We start from the raw sequence: 15,713 nt of genomic DNA on the forward strand, positions 1-15,713 counted from the left end.
AGAAAAGAAGGAACCTCATCCATAAATCATTACCTTAAAGTAGTGGATTGCCCCCTGTAAGAAACCACCATGAGCAGGATCACGAAAATGACCAATATTTACAAGCCATACCAATACACAAATACCTGCAATAACCTACAAAGAAGAACAAGACGAAGAGGAGGAAAAATCAGGAATGCACACATATAAGCCCACACACATCTACAACCATGTAAACTAAGCATTTCAAATAACAAAATCCAATTATTATAACCATATGGCATGGACTGATGAACTTTTTTTGAGTTGATTTGTCTTCAACTACATATTATGGATATGTTACGCACGTTAAATGTATGTATGCTTATTTTGGAGAAATTATAATGAACCCTGATTTAAGAAGACAACTCTTGCATTTTACGATGTGATTTAGATATTTGTTAGTTTCAAATGTAAACCGAGCCAATCAATTATCAGTTATCACCAATACCACCAAGCATCCTTGTCAGTTATAAGTTAGGGTTTAGAGTTTAGTGTACTTATAAGTTCCTTGATTTTGCTCTCAATGCTTGGTTTGTGCAGGTGCAAGAGCATAACCATCCTCACATTCTTCTTTTGCAAATTGGAAACACCTTTTGCAAGCTTCCTGGTGGCCGTTTGAAGCCTGGAGAAAATGGTATATAATTTATAGTGTGCCCTCTCTCTCTCTCTCTCTCTCTCAGATGTTAGGATATTGCTTTCTACTTTTTGTAGAAATTGAAGGCTTGAAAAGGAAATTGTCAAGCAAACTTGGTGCTAATTCTCCTTCATTGCAACCGAATTGGCAGGTTTGTTCTTCCATTACCTTTAATAATCAAGCATATGCTGCTATTAGCTGTTAGTTTGAGTGGTATCTCCCGCCCCTAAAGAGAGATGTCTGGGTTCAAATCCCAATTAGACACAAGTTTGTGTGTTATTATTTATTAAATGAGGAGGCAGAAATTAGCTTCTAGCTAAATTTTCAACAACTGGGAAGGAAACAGTAAATACCAAGTTGGTCTGATTGACTATCATCCTTTTTAATTGGGGAAATTATAAGATAAAAAAAGCTAATCCTTGAGAAAATAGGCATCCACCATGTTCCAGCTGATTAGCTTTTTATTTATATTTTTTGTTCTTGTTTTCCTTTGTTGCTCTCCATCTAGGAGAAGTAACTGTATTCCTGATTCACCAAAAAAACTGTGTTCCTGATTCGAGAGATATCCTAGTTGCTCTTTTTTCATCATCAAGAAAGAATTGTATTGCCCTGCTTGATTTTCATGTTGACAAGGAACATGAAGGGACACATTATTGTGGGGGTTTAATTGTGCTTATTTTGTCACATTTTGTTGCAGATTGGCGAGTGTGTGGCTATCTGGTGGAGGCCAAACTTTGAAACTATAATGTACCCCTATTGCCCTCCACATATCACAAAGCCTAAGGGAGTAGAGGATCTTTGGACTTCCCAGTGACACATGGAATAAATTTGTTTTTTCCCTGATTGAGTTGTCTTGAAATCAGCTGTCCTGAAGAGGAATTTTCAATGCAGGAGTGTAAGAAGCTTTTCCTTGTTCACTTGTCTGAAAGAGAGTACTTCGCAGTACCCAAAAATTTGAAACTGCTGGCTGTTCCCCTGTTTGAGCTTTATGATAATGTTCAGGTGTGTTGACATTTAAGCTTCAATTTGTATTCTTTTTCAATTTTTAAGGAAAGTCAATTCACAAGAGAAATTTGAAAAAATAAAAATAAAAAATCAAAGAAGTATAAACCTAGAATTCAATTGAATGAAAATAGAAAAAAAGAATGGTCAAATTAAAGAGGGATACAAGTTCATATGACAGCCCAATTTAACTTTAGAAATGTATATACATAAGAATTTCAATTAATGTATGTAGGAGTATTTAAATTTAGCATAGTGTGAATCACACGTAATGAATCAAATCTACACATTTTAAAATTTGAATTTTTTTTTTAAATATTAAGTTTAATTGATAGAGGAACAAAAAAACAAACTTCAATACAATTAACATCTAAATCCACTTTGCTAACTAAAAAACTAAATGATTCATGTATAACCACAAGAATAGATCAAAAAATTTCAATCACTACTTAAAAAAAAAAAAAGAAGAAAAAAAAGAAGAAGAAAAGTGAAGAGAACTCACATATCATCCATGAACTTGATAGAAACCAAGACACTGGTAATGAGAACCGATGCACATTGAAGGAATTGATCGGCAAAAGTGGTTGGCTGTGCACGAACCGATCAAGAAAAATGTAGGCGACAACAAAGCACGATGAGCTACAATTGGCGAACTTGAAGATAAGAGATGAATGTCTTGCCTCGTCAGTCGTCGTTCACCCTCGTCACGCGTCACTGCTGCTCGTCACTCCGGCGAAGGCCATCGTTCACCGTTCACCCTCGTCACTCTGCGAAGGTCGTCGCCGTCGGAGATTGGGGATTTTGGGATCAATGGATTTTGATTTGGGATTTTAGGGATTTTGGGACATATGACCGCGAATAGGCCACTGAAATGAGCGAGATATGAAAAAAAACTTTTTTGCGACGGGAAAATTTAACCGTCGCAAATGGTACATCATTAACAAATAAAACGACGTCGTTTTTACCCAGAGTATTTGCGATGGGCCTCTGCTGTCACAGATGATCCACCATTTGCGACGGTAACGTTTTACCGTCGCTAAAGAATATTTTTTGCGACGGTATACCGTGCGTCTCAATTGTTCCTACATTTTTCTTTTAATTTCATTAGCGACAGAAGTCACACCCGTCGCAAAAGCCCATTTTTATCGACTGTAAATAAACCCCGTCGCAAAATAAATTTTTGGCGACAGAAATTACACTGCGTCGCAAAAAAACCACTTTTTGCGACGGCAAGTACCCCGTCGCAAAAAGCTCCGTGTTATTTGACAGGTTTTCCTGTAGTGTAAGCTAGTCTAACCCACCCCAAAGCCATTCTTTTGCTCTAACACTCCACCATTAAAACCGATATTTTCTTAATTTTAAAATTATTATATATATATATATATAATTTTCATATTATGATAAATTAATTATATCAATACCTCTTCAACTATTTAAGCATATCAACTTATCCCATAAAATAACTTTTCTTGGTGTAGAGCCACTAAAACAATTCTCATTGTTTAACTCATATGACACTTTTAAAATTAATCTATTAAATAAATAAATAAAACATATAAAATCATGTAAATGAGTTAACCTACAAATTTACTTTTTTGCTTCTTTATTTATTTATTTGTGAGGACTAATCACCGTAATATATTAGACAAATAGCTTAAAAACATCAATTGTCAGCTTATGCGCTGACTGAAGTAAAGCATAACCTATTGATAAAAACTCTATTCTAGGCTTATTTTTTTATTTTTTGTGGCGCAATTATTTAGATTGTATAGGTTATTCAAGTACGAATAACATTAGTTGATGAAATTTGATTTGTCTTAATGATGGTTTTTATATTTCATGTGCAGATTTTTAAAAAGAGTAATATTTTATGACCATATTTTGATATCAAATTTTGGTGTAATGTACTTCAGCATCTCATATCATTTGATGGGCATCACATGATAATTATAATTATTGTTTTTATGACGTTACATCAAATATTTAATTTTCAAATTTCAAATGACATGTAGCTTAATTATAAATAAAATTTTGTTGTGGACTTTCAATTTAAAAGATTTAAAATTAGATATATAGCTTGATGTGCCAATAGTTTTATACCAAATATATTTCTTAGATTTTAAAAGATTTAAAAAAAATGTTTGTAAGACTTTTTTTTTTTAAAAAATTTAATGTAAAATTTAAAGAAAAAAGAAAAAAAAGAAAAAAATTACTCTGCATAATAAATTTAAAAATTAACATTTATAAATCATGATTAATATGTATTACATGGATTCATATTTACTATTATTAGGGCTGAGTATAGGGTTATTTGAATCACACAACTTGTCCAACCAGAATCGATCCGCATACAAATGGACGATTTCACAGGCACAATGCGGGTGGATGCGGTTTAGAATATGACATAATTGTGGGTTGCGGGTTGCGAGTTTAATCCGCACCCGCAAAAACCTGCTCTTGCACTTAGAATTTTAAAAAAATAAAATAAAATAATCTCATCCTAGATATTTTTGGCTAACACACCAAAAAGAAATGTTGTGGAGAACATTGTTTTTGAATGTTTTCGTTTTTGTTTGCTCTGTGAACATTGTAGGAAATTGAATCTACTTCTTCATGGAGAGGAAATTGAATATGTTAATTACTTTTGAAATTAAAATCAATCTTATATTATATTAAATCTGGAAATTGAAATTGAATCTGAAAATTGAAAAAAGCCTAATCCGCAAACCATCCACACATCCGCAAACTCTATCTGCACAAATCGCAACCCGCACTACGGGCGGTTGCGAGCTGAATTTTTTTTAAACCGCATAATACAGGCGGGTTCAAATCGATCCGCAAACCATTCAAAACCGAACTGCGAAACAAACTAAATTTGGTGAAGTAGTGTTCAATTATTATTATAGCTTAAAATTATCATTTATTTTTATCAATATCATAAAAAACTATACATTTAACAATTTGAAAGATGATAATTATGATACAAATATATTATCATTTATTATAGCTTAAAATTATCGTTCATTATAGCATCTCACACCATTCAATGGGCATCACATGACAATTATAATTATTGTTTTTATGACATTAAGTTTTCAAATTTCAAATGACATGTAGCTTAATTATGAATAAAATTTTGTTTTGGACTTTCAATTTAAAAGATTTAAAATTAGATATGTAACTTGATGTGTCAATGGTTTTATACCAAATATATTTCTTAGATTTTAAAAGATTTTTAAAAAATGTTTGTAAGATTTTTAAAAAAAAATTTAAATGTAAAATTTAAACGAAAAAGAAAAAAGAAAAAAATAACTCTGCATAATAAAAAAATTAACATTTATAAATCATGATTAATATGTATTACATTTTTTTGAAACAGTCAAAAGGAATTTTATTGATAATTATCAAGCATAAAGACAATGACAATCAATTTTATTGATAATTATCAAGCATAAAGACAATGACAATCAACAATAAAAAGAGGAGCAAAGATCACAAAAATCCAAACAGGGCAACAGGGTTGGTAAGATATCAACCAAGCAGCCCAGAGATGAGCTCCAACAGATGAACACCAACAGATGAACTCCATCAGCACAGTACTGAAACTCCAAGAAAAAAATGCAATTCTGATTATAATCAACTCAGATTGGACCTCCAGCACTGGTATTAATCAGCACAGAGGCAGGATTAGCAGCCTGAAAAATGCAAGCAGCCCCAAACAGAACAAACCCAGCAAAGAGTAGCAACCTCATCTCCATCACAGAATAGCATCCTCATGTCAACTCCAACCCAGAATCAGCTGCCCAAAACGGATCTGCTCCCCAGACTCAATCTTATTTGCCTTGGGTTGGTTAAAAAATTTTGCACAGAGAAATGATAGTCCTTGAATTTATGTTTGAGCCATAGTGCTACTCTGATTTTGATCAACTCACACAGGTCCACTAACTGGGGCGAAGCAGATTTGAAGATGCACTCATTCCTAAGCATCCACAGAGACCACATGACAACCAAGGGAATGACCTTCCATATCTATTTTTCTTTCCTGTTCAAATACACCCCATCCCACCAGTGAAGTATACCTTCGATTGAACCTGGAATAACTCCTTGTAACTCCCACCAATCCAACATGGCAACCTAAACCTTCCATGCAAAGTAGCAATGCAGCAGGAGATGAATGGATGATTCAGGCTCAGATTTACAAAAAACACACAGAGCAGAAGCATTAGCTTGTAACACTCCAATTTTCTGAAGAAATTCAGCTGACTTAACTCGGTTTCTCCATGCTAACCAACAAAAGAATTGAACCTTAGGAGGGGCAAAAGAGTTCCAAACAAACTTACAAGCAATGAGAGAGGGACTAAGGGAGTCAATTTCATTTTTATACACAGAGGAGACAGAAAATGACCCAGATCCTTCAGCCAACCAGACTAATTTGTCCTCTAGAGCAGAACATGGATCAGGCACAGAAGCCAGGAGCAAGTTGAGCGTACAAACTTCCCTCTCTTCCTACTCATATAACCTTCTTCTAAATTGAAAATTCCAAACCCCTGAATGTACCCTCCTGTTATATATTGATCTTAAGGTTTCTTCCTTGTCCACAACTAATCTGTGAAGAGATGGAAATTCATCTTTCAAGCTAGAATTGCTGCACCATTTGTCCTTTTAGAAAAAGGTTCTATTACCATCCCCTACCTTGATATGAACATTATTGAGATAAAACACCATTAGACTATTCCTCCTCTCTGGTATAGATATGATACCTTTACAAACACAAGAGAGCCAAATCTCTTAGGAAGGAAGAGGGATACCAGCTGTTTTCATCCAAATTATACTTGCTGCAGATGATTTTTCTCCACAAGGCATCTTTCTCGGAGCCAAATCTCCACCACCATTTTAGTAGCATACAATCATTAACCAACTTAACTCTCTTGATACCTAGACCCCCCTGCTTTATATTCTTTGTTAAATCATCCCATTTAACCAAGTGAATTGGTTTTCTTGATTCTGACCCTCCCCAAAGAAATTAGCCTGCAGCTTCTCAAATTCTCTAGCTATCCCTACAGGCATTTTAAATAAGGATAGGTAAAACATAGGTAGCGCAGAGGACACAGATTTTAGTAGAGTGAGCCTCCTTGAGAATGATAGTAGCTTCCTTTTCCAACCTGCAAGTCTGCTTTTGACTTTATCAAGGACATGCTTCCAAGTAGACTTCTTATTTGGGTTAGCCCCCAAAGGCAGCCCCAAGTACTTCAAAGGGAGAGCCTTGATATGACAATGTAATCTTGCTGCAAATGCGGATAAAGACTCTTCAGGGACATTAACCCCACACACCAGACTCTTATGATAGTTTATTCTCAGCCCAGAGATCAATTCAAAACACCTCAAGACCCTCTTAATATTGCACACCTCCATTTCCTCAGCTTCGCAAAACAAAATAGAATCATCAGCAAATTGTAGATGTGTTAGCAACACTTCACTAGAACCCACCTTCACCTCTTTAATTAGACCATGCTGCTGAGCTCTAGACATAAGGATATTGAGGCCCTTAGCAGCTATGTTGAACAGGAATGGAGATAGAGGGTCACCTTGCCTAAGACCCTTTTGAGGGGAAAACTCCTCTGTTGGTGACCCATTGACTAACACAGAGAGTTTGGCAGTGGAGATACATTCTTTAATCCAACTAATCCATTTTGCTCCAAACCCAAAATTCAAGAGCATAAATGATAAGTAACACCAATTAATAGAGTCAAAGGCCTTCTCAAAATCCAGCTTGATAATCACACCCCTCCTTTTGGTTTTCATCCAACCATCCACTATTTCATTGGAAATTAAAATACCATCCAAGATGTTTCTGCCACCAATGAAAGCCGATTGTGCAGCACTGATGATGTGAGGAAGCACTCATTTTAGTCTGCTTGCCAGGACTTTTGCTAAGACTTTATATACCGAGCCAACAAGGCTTATAGGTCTATAGTCCCCCATCCCAACAGGATTTTCAACCTTAGGAATTAGAGAGATAAAGGAGCTATTAAGCCCCAAGACCAACCTACCATTCCTATGAAAGTCCTTGAAAAACTGCAACAAGTCAGATTTCAATAACTTCCAAAATCTTTGGAAGTAAGACAAGTTAAAGCCATTTGGCCCAGGGGCCTTATTGCCATCACAGTCTTTCACAGCAGCCCTGATTTCTTCCTCTGAAAATGCATCTTCCAAGCTTTCAACTCTAGGGCAGTCAAGAATAGATTTAAATTGACCACCAAGCTTGGGTCTACTTCTCCAGTCCTCTTTGAATTGATTACTGAAGTGGTCAAAGGCCACTTGCCTAACCCGAGCAGGGTCTTCATACAACACATTCCCCACAGAAATTGAAGAGATCTCATTTCTACTCTGCCTACTCTTGGTCACCACATGAAAAAATCTAGTATTTCTATCCCCTTTCAAATTCCAATTGAGCCTTGATTTTTGCAACCACAACCACTCGACCATTCTGCTTAATCTCCATACTTGAGCTCTGACTACCCCTCTTCTGTCTTTCTCTGAATTGTCCAGGTCTCTAGACTCTGCAGATAAATCCAAACGATGCAATTCCTTCTCTGTTTCCTTTAACTGCTCATTTACACACCCAAATACCTCTTTATGCCATTTCTTTAATTCTACCTTCAATAATTTAAGCTTCTTGTGAAGTACAAACCTAGCCCATCCTAGAACTATAGTCTCTTTCCATACCTTCTCCACAAAAAGCCGAAAAACTTGGGTGTAGGCTCCAAGCATTAATTACTCTAAACCTAGTCTCGATCATCTTCCATCAATAGCAAAGGACAGTGATCAGAAATGAGGCTTGGGAGACCCCATAATTTTAAATTGAACGCCTCCAGCCATTGAGGGTTAACTAACACCCTGTCAATTCTACTTCACTTTTCACCTGTTAGTGAGTTACACCAAGAATATTTTCTGCCAAGTAAAGGCAGATCCCACACTTCACATTTGTTGATAAAATCAATGAACTCTCCCATTTCTTTATCTCTTCTAATGCAACCTTTTCTTTCACCAATGCTTTTAATTTCATTAAAGTCACCACACAAACACTAGGGGTTAGGAAACTCTCTCTTGAGCTTTATCAAGTGATCCCACAACTTACCCCTAATACACACTTCATTAGGTGCATAAATATTAAGAAGAACACAGTTGAAAGAACAGAAAAGAGTACCTGAGAGCAAAATAAATCTTCTATTACCATAACATTCCTTAAGTTGAAATACCTCTGGATCCCAAATGCATAGTAGTCTCCGGCAAGGCCTTCAGAATCCACTGCCAAAAATTCCATCTTATTTCTTGCCCACATTGCTTGTACTTCCTTTTCAACTACTACAGATTTTTTGGTTTCCTGAAGAAAAGCTACATCAACATTTCTAGCTTTCAGAATATTCCTAATCTTCCCCTTCTTTTCTTGCTGACCTATTCCTCTAATGTTCCAAGATAGTATCTTCATGGAATATAAAAAACACCTTTGAGCTCCTAGAATGTATACCTATTAGGCTGCTGCACCCTCCCCACTGCCCATTCGACCTATGTCTTTAACTTCCAGGTCCACAATCTTCTTCAGAACTTCAGCTTCCTGACCATTCATTTCTACTCCCAACACTTTACCCATCTGCAAGCATGCTTGTGCCTCATCTAAAATTCTTCTGTCCTCATCTCTTCCGCTGCCACATGACGCTAACAGTGAGGCTTGAGCTATAGATCCTCTAAGCAAAGAACTCTTTGGGATTGATTTGCTAGAAGATGCACCCTTTGAACCCACCCTTTTTTCCAGACCCAATAAGCCCTTTTTCGGCCAGAGGAAGCTGATCTTCTCTTTCCCTTTTGCTTTTGCCTTACCTTTGCTTTTAACTGCTACGGCTTTGTGCTGTGTGTGTTCCTTTGTTGACTGAGAAATACTAGATTGTCTAAAACCAAGCCCAGCATCAACAACTCCTATATTCACATGAGCATCACACAGCTCAGTCCCACTCTGGACATCATTCATCCCACCCAACTCATGATTTAAATGATTATGGCCCAAGGCCATTTCCAAGTTCAGCCCACTCTGGACTTCATTCAGCCCACACAACTTATGATTTAAATTATTATGACCCAGGACCACTTCCAAGTTCAGCCCAGGTATATTTAGGCTAGAACTATTCAAACTTCTCATAAAACTAGGCGCGAAGACTTGCCCATCATTACCTTGATCAGTCAGTTTTGAGGCATTAAATGCACTACTACCTGCCACTGCCTCGAGCTCCTTGCCTACTATGCTACAAGACTCAGGCACTACCGTATCACTCTTCCATTTTGCCCCTATCACACTGCCATCCCCATATGCCGATCTTCTTTTGGCCTCATTTTTGAATTGGTCCACACCTTGAGCTGACTCACCTTCCTCGGGTTGAGTTGACTCATCTCAGAGGTTCTACAATGGCTTACCAACTTTGTTGGAGTCGTGATCCTCTTCTTCCTCATTAGCGCTATGCTCCTTCATCTTAACGAAATGATTCAAACAACTGCAGCACTGATTAGATGTTTTAGCTTCTAGGACCTGAACTTCCAATACTCTCACTAGATGAGAGGAATGCTTAGCCTCTAGGTTGATGACTTTGTTGATAGGCTCCATGCAGTTGGTAAGGATCCTAATATTACCACACCCAAGGGACTGAGGCATGCATTCAGCACCTTCAATAACTTCACCCCATAAGCTTCCAATCTTAGCGAGATTGGACCTATTCCATAAATGTAATGGAATGCCGTAACAACTAATCCAAACTAGTCTCTCTTGTGCCAGAGCAACCTCTGGTCTCCATTGGATGATGACTTCACACCACTCTTCGATAATGTCTTTGATGGCCTTCATCTTTGTTACCATTTCCTCCTTGGATTTGAAGGATAACACCACATCACGACCGTCTCCTTTTCTGGCTTCAAATCCATTTATTCCTCTAATATTAAGTTCGAACTTCAAACTAATGTTAACATGGCTGACTTTAAGGTGGACTAAGACACTGTCATGGAGCCACCCATTGCCATACTCCTCTGCCTTAACTGTGATGGAGTCTCTGTCTATTACCTGAATACCTCTTACCACATCTGCAAATGTATTCTTGCTGGTGAAATGATCTGAGCCTCTCCTAACCTCCCCTCTGGGGTGTAAGTGCTGAGTTGATTTTTGAGCATAGAACTTCCCCTGTTCTCTGTTTCTATCGAAAGTTGCAAATTTCACGAATAATTTTTTATCATCCACCCATAGACCGTTAGCCTTTTGCACAACAACGTTTGCTGCTACTTCACAGCTATATCTTACGAATTCAAATATGGTATTGGTGTTTCTTCTACGCTTCTGCGGAATGAATACATCTTTTACAACTTCAAACTTCCCGAACAGGTTGAACAATCCTTTGGTATCCATTGAGCCAGGCAGGTTGTCCACAAACACCGTGAAGACAGCTGCACTGCCCACTGATCTCCTTGCTTCTTGCTTCCATCTTTGCTTCACCACCGGAATCCATCCTCCTCGCTGAGTCACCATGGCCTTTGTTCTTGCAGAAAAAGTTTGAATTTTTTGGTTTTTATGGATTGCTTCTTGTTGCCCTTTCAGTAAATTCAGTAGGGGCATCCTTACCTAGACATGAACTCGAAGGGGGTACTTACTTTTTGCAAAAACTATTAATATGTATTACATGGAATCATATTTACTGTTTATACTATAAACAAACTAAATTTGGTGGAGTAGTGTTCCATTATTATTATAGTTTAAAATTATCATTTATTTTTATCAATATCATAAAAAATTATACATTTAATAATTTGAAAGATGATAATTATGATACAAATATATTACCATAAGAGCATCTCCAATGGTTCATTACTTTTTTCACTAAATTTGAGCAAAAAATAGCTAATTTTTTCAATCTGATATTGCTTGCTCCAACCATGCATCAAAAGGAAAAGGTCATCCGGTGGTTTAATCAGCGGGTCGACCGGTAAGGCAAATTTTTTTTTTTTAAAAACTTGTTTGAACCTTTTTGACCGGTTTGAACCTACCTATTTGAAAGGGAACCGGTCGACCGGTGGGTCAACTGGTCGGACATCCGGTTGGTTGACCGGTTAGCCCACCCCAACGGTATAGCACAGTGAAAAGATGAAATCTAGAGCTTGTCCTCAGTTTGATGAAACTTTTGTTTTGTTTTGTTCCGTTCTCATTTTGATATCAATTTAGTGAAACCATTGGAGACACAAATAATGACTTTTTCATCAAATTTCAAATCTGATGCTGGGTTTGATGCACCGTTGGAGATGGTCTAATAATTAAAAATATCAATAATTACAACTAAAGAAATAACCAATGAATTTATGACACATATATTTTTGTATTTTATTATTTTAAAAAAAATTGGATTATAAATATAGATTTTAGATCATATCTACTGAAATTGAAAATAATAATTACATCATTGCATATTTTCAAATCACAAAATTTAAGAAAATTATATTAATATATTATTGATAATGATTAAGAAGATTTAAAAATTAACTTAATTTATGTAAATTTGATTTTAGACTAATCACAAAATGACATGTGTATTTTAAGTGTTAAAAAAATAATAAATAAATAAAAAAATTAGATCGAGATTTCTAACCTCAAAAAAACTTGTATTACACATTGGCCTTGTTTGGGAAACTAGTTATTTTAGTAAACTATTTTAGTTTTTAGCTATTTTAATAAGCTAAAATTTTTGTGTTGAGAAAGATTGTTAGATTTTTTTATAGTTAGATAGGGTATTTATGAAAGGAAAAATAAAATAATTATGAAGTTAATGTAATATTTTATTTTATTAAGTATTTTAATCTATTTTTTTTTTTTTCAAATTTTAACGTAAAAAAAAGAAGCTAAAAGTACACTTCCCAAACAGGCCAATATATGTCTCCATTTATTAACGTGAAGAGAAATATATGTGGTCATAGAGAGAAGAGGGTAGGGGTTAATGGACAATGGAGGAGGGAGTAAAAGAGGAGGGAAAGTGAGAGAATGAAGCTTTGGGTCATCCGTCTATAGAAAGAGATTAGAGAGAGAGGGGCGTGGTTGGCTTTGTAGAGAGAAAGAGTTCAGTAATAAACGAATTGAAAAGACTCAACAATTATTTTTAAAACTCGAAAACCAAACAAGAGGTAAAAATTAGAAAAAGCACCAGCGAAGGCTATCCAAGTCGAAGAGACGATTGTTGGTTGCTCATTGCTCTCTCTCATATCTACGATTGAGTGACTGTTTCAGTGCACTTTCTGCTCTATTTCTCTCAATTGGGGACATTGATAAACATCACCAGGTATTTTTTTTTTATTTTTATTTAATCCCTTCTCTCTCTCTCTATTCGGTTTTGGCTATGAATATACTTTTGATCTTTTCTCTCTCGGTTTTAGCTTCCAGCTCACGTAGTATGGGTGTGCTAAAGAATGGCACCATGCGCTAAAGAAGGGTGGTGGGGGCAACACCAACTCACTAAAGGAAGATAGTGAGGGTGGCACCACCTTGGTCAATTATGAATGCCACTTCACATACTCCTCTTCTTTTAGTTATAAATTGAGATGAGTGAGAAGGGGTTGAAGACACATATGGGAGTGATAGAGGGTATAATCTGTGAGTGAGAGTGTTATAGGAGAGTTGTGAGGTGTGAGTACCGTAATCTCCCTTCGGAATAATTCTATAATGGATATCTCTCCCGTGATGTAGCTAATTGCCAAATCACGTAAATCTCGTGTTTTTGTGTGTGATTGATTTCTGGTGTCCATAGTCCCAACACGTTTTGAATATTCTGTTTGATTTCCTTTCTTATGATTGCTTTGTTGTATGATTGTATCTTTACTCTCTATGGGTTATATTTTCTTAGATTTCTTTAACTTCTCTTCATGTCTGCTACGTGTTTGATCAAATGCCGCAATGTACAAGCATAAATTCTTTGAAAATGTAGATTAGTTCATTTGCTCTATATTTTTTTTTATTATATATATATATATTTTTAAAATTTCTAATTCATTTTTTGATTGGTTTTTTCTAGTTACTTTATTTAAAAAAAAAGAAAAAAGGAGGGGGGGTGTAAGGTTAAACAAAAATTCTATAATGAAACATTAGTTTGCATGTACGTGAAACTATTATTATTTATTTAATCCATCAAGGGAAATGAAACATTAGTTTTATAATATGAAATATACACAACTAAGTTTGCATTATCTCAGTAATGTATTTTGATCAGATACTCATATACAGACGGCACCCATGAACTCCCCATCGGATTCAAGGTCATTCATCGACTCCGGCAAGAGGCACACCTCCAAATCCATGCTCCCTCCGCCTTCATATCCCGGGAACGCCATCACTAGCCCGTCAAACTTATTCGCATACCCACTCCTAATGGCCACCGCTTTCCCCATCCCGAATTCATTCCCAAACATTTCAAACCTCGGCGAACTCCCCACCATGATGCTGCAAGGGTCGGAGAATTGACCCATATGTATTATAAATGGAGTCTTCATCCACGCCTCCATTGACTCCCTCACGGCCTTATCGTTGTGGTTCGCCACCACTTCCCTCAGCCGCCACGCTGCCCACCCAAGCCCTTGCTTGAGCAGCTCGCCAGCCTTAGCAATGCCACTCACTATTTGAATGGAATTCCCAAAATACTCCTCTGGCAACGGCGGTTCTATTCGTGTTCGGTTATTGACTGCCATTCTACAACTGGTTTCCTGATCGTAGGGCAGGCTGCGCGCCCTCGTGATGCACCTCCAGATTAGCGCGCTCACGGATTGCAAGAAGGATATTGTGTTGGTTTGCTGCTCTGCATTGGCTTTCGCTTTTAGTTTCTTTACGGATTCTGAGGAGAAGTGGAAAATTCTCTCTCTTAATGGCGGTGCTTCGTGCCTGCTGATGAATTGATCGTGGTGGGTGAAAGGAAGGTTGAGAACAGGGCTGTATCGGTTGAGAATAGGGGGTCGAGAAATGGAAGAATTGTTTGTCATGAAAATGTCTGACCAAGTATTGAAGAAATGCCAATACGATGTTCCATCAACCACCACATGGTTAATGGAACATCCTATGAAGATGCCATCAACCAACTCTGTCACCTGAATTGATAGCAACGACATGGTATGCCCATCATGGTTGATGGCCCTGTCATGGTCAAAGAATGATTGCACCACTTGAGGGACGTCTACTGGCGAAAGAATGTCAGAGACGGTCAAATTCACCGTGGCGTGGATGAATTTGGCGCCGGGACTGTTGTGGTTGTCAATGTAGACATAGTAATGAGGTGGGTTTTCTTGTTTGGATGTGGCTAGCCGACCGGCAAGTGGGTAGAAAGGGACCAGAGTGCGAGAGAGAGATTCCTTGAGCCTCTCCAAGAGAGCTTGGACTGTGTTTTCTTGATCATTCATTGAAGAGGGCTTGACAAAGAGAAGGCCCTTTTGGATGTAATGGATTGAGAGCATGGTTAGGTCCCATGGAGCCAAGTGGATTATTGGCTGCTTTGTCTCCTCTTTGTCTGCTGAAGACTTGGGTTTGATGAAGCACTCTGAGATGTACTGGACATTTGGAGGATTCATTGTTAGGGAAGTGTGTGAAGTGTTGAAGAGGGTTGAAATGGTCTATCTCGTTATGGACCATTCACTCAAGATTTATACATGGTCCCAAATAACAAATATTATTTGTGCCTATCTGTTTAAAAAAAAAAAACTGAATATTATTTGGTACTGGCCCCATTAAAGTCGTCTAAGGTTGGCGGCTGTGTGGGGGTAGGTAAAGCATGAGTAACGTGAAGAATGATGAAAAATCTGGAATTATACATGTAATAAAATCAACAATGTTAGGCATCAGGATTAATTTGTCCGGAAAGTCTTCTTCATGAATGAGTTTGACAGTGACCAACTCATTTTGGTGAACCTCCCAGTATATTGTTAAAAAAGAAGAAGAAGAAGAAAGGCAATGGTGTTTTGAGAAATTGGTAAAAAATTAATTTTTTGACTTTTTAACTTT

General features: G+C 37.0%; 2 protein-coding genes across 2 annotated transcripts; one reads left to right on the forward strand and one right to left on the reverse strand.

The window, feature by feature from the left end:
* Positions 1–254: 254 nt before the first annotated feature.
* LOC114259818 (pre-mRNA cleavage factor Im 25 kDa subunit 2-like) lies at positions 255–1,494 on the forward strand. Its single transcript, XM_028199840.2, has 4 exons — positions 255–333; positions 562–655; positions 733–806; positions 1,353–1,494. The coding sequence occupies exons 1-4, from the start codon at positions 310–312 to the stop codon at positions 1,467–1,469; spliced, it is 309 nt and encodes a 102-aa protein (XP_028055641.2). The 5' UTR covers positions 255–309; the 3' UTR covers positions 1,470–1,494.
* A 12,323-nt stretch (positions 1,495–13,817) lies between these two features.
* On the reverse strand, positions 13,818–15,599 carry LOC114306284 (putative acetyltransferase At3g50280). The gene has a single exon (XM_028251498.2). It carries the CDS (start codon positions 15,281–15,283, stop codon positions 13,943–13,945), a length of 1,341 nt encoding a protein of 446 aa, XP_028107299.2. The 5' UTR covers positions 15,284–15,599; the 3' UTR covers positions 13,818–13,942.
* Between the last annotated feature and the right edge of the window lie 114 nt (positions 15,600–15,713).

The sequence above is a fragment of the Camellia sinensis genome, chromosome 5 (genome assembly GCF_055761805.1).
Source record: "Camellia sinensis isolate YWXY chromosome 5, ASM5576180v1, whole genome shotgun sequence".
Taxonomy (NCBI): Eukaryota; Viridiplantae; Streptophyta; class Magnoliopsida; order Ericales; family Theaceae; genus Camellia; species Camellia sinensis.